At 34.1% G+C, this 12,076-nt stretch overlaps 1 protein-coding gene across 4 annotated transcripts in view; it reads right to left on the minus strand.

Annotated features, from left to right (window-relative positions):
* Positions 1-12,076, minus strand: part of LOC118187783 (liprin-alpha-1-like) — a 295,871-nt gene that overhangs the window by 243,106 nt on the left and 40,689 nt on the right. Inside the window, exon 1 of one of the 4 annotated variants that reach the window (XM_035358058.2) lies at positions 355-498. The exons of the other annotated variants lie outside the window; for them this stretch is intronic. Within the exon in view, the coding sequence (XP_035213949.1) occupies positions 355-450 (96 nt within the window). The 5' untranslated portion in view covers positions 451-498. Of the gene's footprint in view, positions 1-354; positions 499-12,076 lie in introns of those variants that run through there. 4 annotated transcript variants of the gene reach the window in all.

Here is a 12,076-nt window from a genome sequence, read left to right on the forward strand (position 1 = left end):
AAAAGTATGCATTACTTCAAAACATTACTTCAAAAATGATGAAGAACCGATTCGATAATTGTCAAAACCTAATAAGACCCTTCTGTAGATTGAAAACAATACTATACTTCAGAAAAAAACTTTATTATACTATAGTATAGCAAAGTTAATGGAAGTTATAGTAAATGAAAAAAGCATTAAACTCGAATAAGAATTATTAATTACCTGAGGAGTGATATATATGATAAAGATACATATTCCTGAAAATATGACCATACGGCATGCATAATATGACACTATTTATCTATGTGCAATGGCAACACTACTTTTTTCGATATTAAATACGAGGGAAACAAAAGGAAGTGAAAACTTCACCTGCAAGAAGTGGTTGAGGCAATGAGAACCGTGGGATTTCAACAGGTCGTGGAAGTTGCGAACGCCGTTGGTTCGAACGTCGTGCTCGGGAAACATTATCCGGCCATAATCCCCGTCCGGTGCACGCGGAAATCACACCCGTGCGTCGTCCGGCTACCTTCTGCCAGCGATCAATGCACCCTCCTTGCAGATGGGGGAGGAGTGCGCTGCATTCGCGCCCCCTACCGGATCCCATCATCTCGGGGAGCAATTAGGCCAGGGACACTGCATTCAGCACGCAGATAGGAAAGGCAAATTAATTTCACAATGGCATCTAACCAATGCCATTGTTGTTGCCAGTGCCTATCACGATTGCGGAAACCGCAAGGAGACATGACAAGACAGGCTTACCACGACAGGTTAACGCGCCCATTAATCCCTCTACTAATTAACAGAATGAATACATTTCCAAAATGCGCAAAATTTATGTAAAAGGCAAAACTTAAATAATGTCGTTAAAATGTTTAATGTTTCACTTGTTCGTTATCAGATGCTTTGTAAATAAGACATAAAATGGATCATAGCTGTAATATATAGCTGAACAGGTAAAATTATTCAGCATTCATTGTTAAATTAAGCTCGAGATACCAGCAGCGGGAAGGTGATCCAAGCGGTGTCTTCCAGTTATCAACCGAAGTATGCTGGTTGGTTCAGAAAATTAAGGCAACGGAAGCAACAGTAACTTTTCATGGAAGTAATGCCTTCATGGAATGAAATTTTAAGGGAAATCTATTTCTAAGGGAAAAGCATATAAATCCCATGGAGATCGCTCATTCCCAAAGCTGAAATTAACTCCTAGCTTTAACAGAGTTACCACTAAAATTCAATTTTTAATTCCTCAGATTTTCAGGCATCATACATGATGAACTAGTCGGATAATAATCTATAAGTAACTGAATAAAACTATTTAAAACAGTAGGTATGAGTTTTTTATATACTACATCTAAAAAAATTCAGTTTGCGAAAGAATTTTATAGCAGTTCGTCATTCATATTGTAGGATTCTCCACTGTGTAATTCTAAGTTACCGTTGAAAGTGAAGAATGTTAAGAACAGATAAGCGAATAATCACTTGAGTTCGTATGACATAATAACGTAACATCTTGGCTGCCCCGCCTCGTGGACAAAGCACATTACGGGTCTACTCCCTCTTTGAGCACTTCGTGGAGGTTCAACCTCCACTATTACCCTTCCAGGGAAGCAGCGCACCACCTGGATATGACACCAGGCAGCACTGGTCGTCTGTTGCTACCTGCCAGTCGCATGGGCGAGCCCTTAGCAGAAGGCCGTTACCCAGCAAACCGGGGAGATAACCCCCCCCCCCGGCTACTGTGATACTTCTTTGGCAATATGAAGCAACTCCAATGATGGAACACAGAAAAAACTTTATTTAGCACTCAAAAAGCGACATACAAAACAAAAAGAAAAAAAAATGCTAACATTTAAAAATAAATTACATTCTTCGTGCGAGAGTCGCACGTGGCACTCGAGTCTGGTTTCAAATATTGTCATTCACAAATACCTTAATGTTCATCTATTTAAATTATTTAAACTACAAGATTTTAATACTATTTAAAGCTGTTACACTACGGATCCAACCGCTCAGAACATGCCAGACCCCGAGGCCGGCCAATAAGTGACCTTTCCCGGAGCCTTCAGAACCACCAAGTTCATAAATTTTATACACCCGTGGCCGAGACTGCTTAGGTACAGATTCTAGCCAGTAGCTTCGCAGAGTTCTCTAGACAGGAAACAAGATAGAAGGGTAAAATAACCCTTTATTATTCCAATCAAGTGTACCAGAACTCCGTCTTGGAGTTATACAATAAAGCCGACACTCGGTCTTGAACTTAAGAAACTAAGAATTAAACTAAACTAATCTTATAAAGAGCTTATTCTTAAGAGAATAAGTAACTAATTTATTCTAACTTATTCTTAAGAGATATAGCCGAAGCTATCAAGATTCTAACAGAGTTGTCCCTTAACGCTAATTGACTGTGAAGCTATCAAAAGCCTAAAGTACGGCGGAGCGTAATAATAGCTTACGAGAGAGACGAGACGGACGCGTACAGCCAAAATATCTGGTATCTCTCTCACTAAGACAGTAGAACTCCGCGATTAAACACCGCTCTTCCTCATTAGCATTCAGGCGTGATTATAAAACTACTTTCTGGTCGGAAATGGTAAGTTGAAATTAAGAAGCGATAGGAAAGGAAGTTTAACTCAAAATTTAACTGTTCATAAAATTAACATAATCCTTACAATATAATACAGGATGATTATAAACGACTTTCGAGTTTTAAAACATTATATTTAAAAAAAATATCACAAACGGAACAATGAATGATATAGAAAAACAAACGTTACCTTTACAGGTTTTCGTTCACATGATTATAAATTTTCACTGTGGCTTCCTCTGGGCTCTGCTCTAATACGGTATTCGAGTTTGGGCTACGCCTACGCTAATATTGGTCACAAATACATTCGTGATGCGATTCCTGACCTCAAAGGTTCCGAGAATGGAAGCATATAAACAATTTTTAACATGCCCAATAACAAACGAAATCACAAACTGTGTGGCCTGGTGATTGCGGAGACTATCCGAATAGCGTTAAATCATTTTCAGCGAATCGCCTAATGCAGCGGTGTGGGAATTCCTCATTTAGAGACTCACACAATATTTTAAAACTGAGATGCGAATTTGGATATGTAACCATTTTTTTTTTTCGTGGATTACTATTATTTCATGTACAATATTTTTTGAGATGCTCTGTTTTATAACCCGATTAATCATTTATAACCACTTTGTAACTGTTATTTCAATGATGTTAAAACAAAACAGCTAAGAATTACATTTAGTTGAAAAGTGTGCATGTACAAACATAAAACGTGAGACTTTTAAACTACATCATGAAAGGAAATCACATTACTAAAGATAGCGATTATGGCAGAGCTATACTTTTAAGTTATATTTCCTAAAGGAAAAGATGAAAATATAGCTTACTAACATACGGAAAGAAAAAATATAAACTTATGATAATATTGTATTTCATACCAGATGAGTCAAATACTTCTGGTAAGAAAAACAAATTACAATAGCTATTCATTATTTTTTATTAGCAACTTCTGTGTATCGGTTTTTATTTAATACATTAACTTCCTGTATTTTTTAAAATATTCTATACATTCTTCTCTGACGCTTTCGGAGAAAGGTACTGAGGGTCCCTGATTTTTCGAAAAAGGTTTACATTTTCCCTGAACATTCTTCAATTTCCTAGAGTTTATAGATCAGCTCGAACCCAATTTAGCTGCCTATTAATGAACCAGTAAGAAATCGAAATGGCTGCCAATAGCTAATTTTCTAGAGAAGAAATAGATATAAAAGAAACAATCTTGCTAAGCATGGAAAGAGAGAACAAGATTTTACAGTTATTTTTGTTTAAATAAAACCGAAGACAATGTCTAGTTTTGGAGGCATAACAACAAAGAAGCAGACCAGCCATTATCATAATACCTGCTGTGGACACCACATGACTTCATTGTACGGCATGTTAGATTATACACACTTTTTGCTGAACTTCAGTTAAACTTATTTCCTCGAATTTCATTCGAGATACATTTCTCATTTATTCTATTCAGTTCTCTTTTCACGGCAAGGCAACAAGAGAAAAAAAAAACATAAAAACTTAAAATATCTTCATTTAAAGTGATAAAATACAGAACAACCTATAATACAAAATGCAGTTAAAAACAGTTAAAGTAATTTTTTTTTTTTTTCAATTAAAACAAGCAATTCGACCAGCGAGCAGAAAGATAAAATTTTCGGTGTAAAAACATTTAAAGTTAACTTCTGGACCCACTGTGCAGAAAGATACTGAAGTTGGTGCACCAACTGACTTAATTCACTACATTACTAAGAGCTTCAAATGTAAACAAATAGCACCAGCTAGCTTTAGAAAGCATTCCATGAAGGCATCTCTTCCCTTAGATAGTCCTCATGTATGTCTTGCCATGTTCAGATAAATCAAACAACAAAATGCACGACATCAGCCTCTTCTTATACAATACTGTTTCCGATAGCCGCAATTTTATATTGCTACCACAGTAACGATATATAAATTAATTTTAATTAAAACACTAATAGCAGAAATAACTAAGCACTATTAATGTATTCTTTATTTTATATATTGCAACACAGTGACTATCACAATGTAGAAATAAGCTTACAAAGAAAGATTTTTGTTACAGGTGCTAATCAAACTTTAACCGTTTGCTAATCAAACTTTAACCGTTAGAGTCCGGCGTTTGGCATACTTGTCCGTATGCCAAAAATACGGCGCAGCGCGATAGCGCTTCTCTTGTTTTGTATCGAGAATGCGAAGACGCTGCTGTTGGTTAGTATACTTTACGCAGTTATTGAGAGCAGTTGTAGTGATATCAGTAGCAGTTGTTTTATAGGAATTGGAAATTGTTTTCATTTTTTTACCAAGTGTTATACTGATAATTACGAAATAACCCATGTCAAGTTCCGATTCATTTGAAAGTGACTATGTAATGAGAAATGATAATGAAGAATATAATAATGACCTTGAAAGTGATAGTGGAAGTGACATCATCATTCGTTCTAAGAGATTACGAGTTGTTAGTGATAGCAGCGATGATGATGAAGTAACTGCAAGTACCTCCGATGACGATATTATTGATGAGTTTTTACCCGTGGATACAATTTTTTCGAAGGAATCGAATACTTTTTCTGAAGTCCCTGGACCATAGCGTGCCCCTCATCCTGATGCGAAACCAATTGAATATTTCAATAATTTTTTTTCAATTTTCAATATTTTTTTTTTTCAATTATACTAACCAACAGCAGCGTCTTCGCAATCTCGATACAAAACGAGACAAGCGCTATCGCGCTGCGCCGTATTTTTGGCATACGATGGACTCAAACGGTTAATGCTTAACTATTCTTTAAAACTGTATGTTCGCCTGTTTGAAACTACACTAGGTACACGAAGATTATCAAAGATGTTTTTAAGATCCTTGATGGTAAAGAAAACTTCTTAATTCAGCTCGCAGAGCTGTTAAGAATGAATTGGAGGACCTAAAACTAGCCATTATTATTGAGAGAAGCTGTCGGTTTGAATGGAATATCTTGTCTATCTTAGAATGGTTTTGTGCTACTGCAATTAGGATATTTGGATTGCTGAGTTAAATGCTTGATAAACGCGAATGAAAAACCTTTATTTTTTTATTGAGAAAACAGAAACACAGAACATATTATTCACCACTATTACTATGCAGTTACATTAACTTGAATAAAGTGAATGTTTGATATTGAGGCTCACCAGCGGGCGTGAGGTCAAGTCGCTGAAAAGTGGTAGTTCGAATCCCGGCGAATGGGCTGGCTTCATGGGCGTTTTCGTAGTTTTTCCCATTTGTAACGTGTATATGAACCAGTTTCTTCTAAAAAGTTCTCAACGAAGGCATTCCTTCCCTCAGGAAGATCGCACTTCAGTGCTTTGCAGTACTCAAATAAACCAAACCATTTCATACTGAGCTATGCAGAGATAATTTAACTGCCAACATGGCTAAAAAGAATCAAAATGATTATTATCATACTGCTTTCGTAATAATGGACTAATATCTGATCCACAATAACTGAATCTATGAATGAACTCTGATGACAAATAATAATAACGAATAAAGCACTTCTGCAGAAGATGACGAAAGCGAGGAAAGAATACAAGAGTTCAGTAATGAATAAAATTAAAAGTATGCTTCATTCTCTTAAAAAAAAAAAAAAAAAAAGACTTCAATTTTTAAGTGTTACCGCAAAAAGAAATTTCTTTCAAAGAAACAATCGCGGAATCGGTGAAATACGCCAAACGATTTTATACCGTAATACATAATGTAAGGCGTTAGATTTTTATTGTTTCAGTCTTTTTTATTGTTTACTATAATTCTACAAATATTTAAAATTATATTCGCTCAGTTTTTCTCATTTTTTATTTTATATCTATCTTCCTTCAGTTTAATTTTTATTGTTTCAGTCTTTTTTATTATTTACTATAATTCTACAAATATTTAAAATTATATTCGCTCAGTTTTTCTCATTTTTAGTCCAAAGGGATTTCAGTCCCGAAGGACTATTGCTTTCGTTTTGGCATTTTGCGTCGGACTCATAAACGTCGGTTCACTTTTCAAACTGTTGCCACAAAATGTTAGAGACCTGCATTATATTTGAAGAAATTAAATAATGAAAAATCTGCATAAATGATTGTCTATTTCTCGCATTGTGATAAAACAATGGTACATAGAGCCATCGAATTTTGAATGACGAAATCCTACTGCGAATATGGGCATCTGAAATCCCAAATTTGGAATTTGTTTTATTATAGATTTTATATTTTGTAAAACTTTAACGAATTTTTGATTTACAAACTCAATGCTTTAAAAGCGAGAAATGGCAACGTTATATAGAAAAAAAATACTTTTATCTCCAGCTCGCGAGACTGTGTATATCGGAAATTCTAAAGATATGCTTAATTTAACATTATTTTGCGATATTGCTCTTGAACTGAATTTTATGGTTTAAGTGCAAAGAACATGATATTTAATAAATAAAGGTAACACTCAAAACGTTAAAAAAACGCCCCTTTGGACGTAATTTAAAATCTGAAAAATTTCAGATTTTTTTTTTAAATTTTAAATCTATCTTCATTCACTTTATTAAACTCTGAAGCTATAATTTGAAAAGTAAAGATATTATGACTCATCGAATGGTTATTTGCCAGGTCACGTAACTGATAACTGGCATATGAGCTTAACATGACGCAATAGCCCCAGATAGAGGTTGCTGATCAACCCAGAAATTCGCAAAACTGGACAGAACTTTAAAAAACCCTAAGACCACATTTACAAAACTGGAGGGGTGGGACAAAATTTCTGACTCCGGCCCCTCCTCATATAATTGTTTTCAAAGTGACAGACCCACCAACCCATAAGAATTGCGTAAAGTATTTCAACATAATAATTTATTGTTCTTCATTTCATGTTATTTAAGCCAAAAATGCATTTACATTTCTAAAAGTTTTGTTTTCATGAGTTCAGTTTCCTCTCTCCTCGCGAGAAACGTAAAGAACTTTTAATTGATTTTATTACAAACCATAAACTAGTTAATTATATATTAAGAAAGAAATAATGCAATTAATTTTTACGAATTTAATAATCAAATATGTGAATACACTTACAATAATTCAAACATCCTCATAATTCACATGACAACATAAGGTTCAAATATGGTGGTTACTCAACAGCCTATGTTGACTATGCAAACTAGCGTTATTTTACAAATCTTTTTAAACTTTACTAAAGCCAATAAGAGTGCAAATCACTCTATAATAAGCGTTATCAAATAAGAGCGCAAATCAGTGGTTAGTAAGAGTTATCTTAGATGAGAGTTATTAAGAGTCGTTAACAAGAGTTATCAAGTAAAGGGTGCAAATCAGTTGTTAATAAGAGTTATCAAATAAGAATGCAAAGCAGTCGCTGATGAGAGTTCTTCAAAAGAGTTAACAAGAATTATAAAAAAAAAAAATATGCAAATAAGTTGTTGTTATTAACAAGAATGCAAATCAACACGCGATTTTCTAATTCTTGAAAAATTAATATAAACTAAAATATGAAATTTAAAATTTGTTCAAGCTTTTAATTTTATACTTTCAAAGTTTGGAATTGAAAACATTATTTATAGTTCTGCGTATTTTAAATATTATACCAACTTTTTAAAAAATTTCTAAATTGAATATTTAATTTTCAATAAACTGCATAAAACTAACAACAAATTTATCACATACTCGTTTGATAATCCACAAGAAATCAAATTTAGTTAATATGGCAGCTGTTCGCTCATTTTTTAGACAATCGTGTTATGCTATAAGAAGACATCTCCTTGGAAATTTTTTAACTACAACTAAAATTTTTGAAAGTGTAAATTATCGTCTGTTACTTTACAGTTTTGTTTTCATGCAGAATGGCACTTTTAAAGAAGCAATGGACGGAAGGTTATATTTGTGTTCTTTCCTAAAAATATTATTCGTATCTGGTTATTAAAATGGAGTAAAAGCAGCGCTTTTTTAATATCTAAAGCTAAGATAGGTAATATTGTCAACAAGAAAGAAAAAATGGCTTCAAGTGAAAATTTTGTTTGAATTACATATCCAAGGGAAAAACGGAATGTTTCGCATGTTGCAAAGGTAAGATATTTAACTTTAAAAGAAAATCCGCCAAGTCAAAAAACAGTTGTAAAAAAAAAACTTAAACAGGCGAAAAAACATAATGTGCATCGTCTTTCTCCATGACATATGGCCGAACGCAGAACGTGCTGCAGAATTCTTTATGAGAAATATGTATCCGGAGGAAAATGGAAAAATATGTCACAATAGATAAATTTCGGGTTATTTAAATGACTGCAATAAAAAGAGATCCATTTATTATCATTAAAAAGAAGAAAAAACTCTAAAATCATGATTCAAAGAATCCAAAGAAAGTTTTTCAAAGGGATTTTTGGTTTTTGCTGGTTTTTCCATGAAACGACAAATCAAAAACAAAGGGAGTGGAGAAAATGTTAAGATCAACTCCACATGTTATCAGAAATATATTTTGTACACAATTTTCAATTAGGAAATTGCTTCTCTTTAACCACAGTACCATCAATTAGTAGAACTGCTTCAAGACAAAGCAAGCAGCCACACTTCGAAATCCACTATTAATTTCCTGCAGAAAATGGAACAAGAAAATCTTTCTCTCATATTACTATTAAATCTCCAGATAGATAACACACAGATTTTTGCGTTTTGGTCTCTTAAAAAGCGGATTGTTAAAACGTAGATTTTGCTGGAATTTGAAAAGGTGTTCCAGAGGAATGGGATAAATACCTCTTCTGATACTATAAAGAGCTTTATTAAATTGCGGTGTAGAAAGACAGTAAAGAATAAGGGTTTTGATCCTACGAATGTTAACTAAAAAATTGGCAACTATGTACACATCTTTCATCTGCAAATTAGTTCAAATAGCTACACAAAGCTCTACACCCAATGCTTCAATATGCATAAAATATCAACCCAGTGAATGCAAAGAGCAGATGAAAATCACGGACTCGTACATACTTAACGTAAAACTGCACCTTCTACAGTAAATCATGAGAGTCAAGGAAATGGATGGCGTAATCATTCACGTGAAGAGCAGCAGCAACAGCAGCTCTTTTCCATTCATTCATCACATTTAACTTTCTCCTGACACTTAAGCACGCACTCATTTCTATAACATCGATCACCGAGTTTTAACGCTGGCATTCCGAAAAATGCAGCGGCTGAAATGTGGTGTTTCAGAATAAGTTTGGCAATGGCACCAAAGTGGGGAAAATGGAGGACAATTTCTTTTTTGATTCAATTCAGAATATTCTTTGTGTAAGTCAGAAAGCCAGCTATTCGAAGAAATGCCCGCCTTGGGAAAGTATAAAAGAATTCTGTGCTTACGACACAAAGCTTTCCAGGAGAATTGGCAGAGTACATCATACGGCTTTTTATCACAGTGTACTGAGCTGGGACGCGTCAATAATATAAATTACCATTTGATTAACAGAAAATTTTCTTTTCTTACATGATAGCAAAAAACGCATTGCTGTGCCACATAAAGAGGATATTTAAACATTTCTAGAATGATTTAAGGCCATTTAATTTATAATTTATTTAATCACTTAAAAGTCGTTAGAGGAACTCGACATTTTGCATAATAAAACCCAATGTAACGTTTACCAAAGGAAAATAAAATTACCGAGCTCAGACGAAACGTTCGACCATTCTGAACTTTTTCCTGCAGCACACACTATGACCTAAACAGTAGAACTTGGGTTATGTTCAAAAGAATTGTGTGCCTCTGTTTTATGTACGTACTTCATACATTTACCTCTTTCTGAAATTCACGAACCTTTCATTTTTTGTACTGAAAGCTAAGCATTTTTTGTTTACGTCAAATAACGAATTGTTTTTCCTTTACACGTGCTATTCTTTTTATATCAGCATTAGAGGTTACGATTTTCAACGCCTTGGTAGCGCCTTCATATGCATGCATATCAGTATTTAATCTGATTGCCCTTTTCTGAACTGCAATCTGCATCGGGGTGTAAATGGCAAAAAGGTTTATCGTAAAATTTTGAAGGATATGGTTTCCCATTTTAGTTTAATATATAAAATAACCAGCAGTGTACACTCACATAAAATAACCAGCAATGAATACTTTTCTCACGATTTTATTAAGTGCAGAACGAAGGATTCAGCCATGAAAATGCTAACTGGCTGGCAAACACCTGACAACAAACCATACACAAATAATAACTTTTCACCAAAACATAATCTTTGAAATAAGAGTGGAGTTTTTTTTTATTCTGCGATACATATTTCAGAAGAATAATAAAATGAATATACACTTTAACTTCCGATACGAAAAATATGTGCTGGAGGAATAATACAAAAGGGGAGAAGGATTAAAAAAAAAATAGTGAAGATTGCAAGCGATTCCTTTTCCATTGCCAGACATATTACTTTAGATTCTGGTAACGGGTGTTATCAATAGTGGGTAGAGGGGAGGGTAAAAAAGATGTAAACCATAATAATAACAATAATAAAGAGATACAAAAAGAAAACACCGGAAACTTTTCTCATTATTTTGTGTTTGCGTTCCACCAAATTCGATACTGCGAATTTTAAGGCAAGTGTGAAAGTAAAAACAAGTTGCCAGACAAACACAGGCTGTGCCGTGTTCTAAAACGACAAGAAGGAATAGCAGAGTGAAGGTGAAGGGAAAAAAAACTTGCACCCTCGTATAAAATGAATAAATTCTTTCAGTATGCAAATGAGAAGGGTAAAGAAAAGGAAATAAGCGATCGATGTCGACACCGCCCCTTTTCGATTTGTTTCCCTAAAGCGTTAAGAAGTAGGGAATTTTTTCCCGCTTTTTTCGTTCGCTGAACAAGACACAGGGGCAATGGCGCTATTTGTCTTTCCTAATCGCATTCTCTCCGGGTTTCAAGATGCGGTTTGATCGGTTCATGTAGTATCGAAATATCTGCTACGCTGTTATTTGAAAAAGGCGTAATTTCGGCTATGATAAGAAAAAAGCGAAAAAGCTTTTATATATTCACTGAATATTCCATGAATGAATAAAAATGTGTTATTTTTATTTAGTATTGAGAATGAATATTTTTTTGAGTTAATAAAGTAGTGTCTCGGTAATTTTCAAATAAAAAGCATACTTTGTCACATTTTACCTTTCTTCTCTGGAATAGAGAGGGGAGATTATAGCCGGATTAAGTGTTATTTTGAAATGCAAGCAGCAAATACAATATCAATAATAACAATAAATTTCCCATCTTAATGTACCACTTCAATGAAACGGAAAGGTATGTGGTAGCATCCTAGCACCGTGATTCCTAATGGAAGGTGAAATGATTCAAGATAACATAATCTTCATAGCAACAACACTTAGAACAGAAGGTAGACATAACAGAATAATTTACTACGGCAGGTTCCTTCAACCAAACTGCTCTCTTATATTCCTATTTAAAATTCACTCCATTTACATATTCTGCTAAAGCAGAAGAAACAGCAGAAGTGCAGGATAGATTT

Source organism: Stegodyphus dumicola, chromosome 7, assembly GCF_044657685.1.
Source record: "Stegodyphus dumicola isolate Sdum_Otavi_A_Nest chromosome 7, ASM4465768v1".
In the NCBI taxonomy this organism is placed as follows: Eukaryota; Metazoa; Arthropoda; class Arachnida; order Araneae; family Eresidae; genus Stegodyphus; species Stegodyphus dumicola.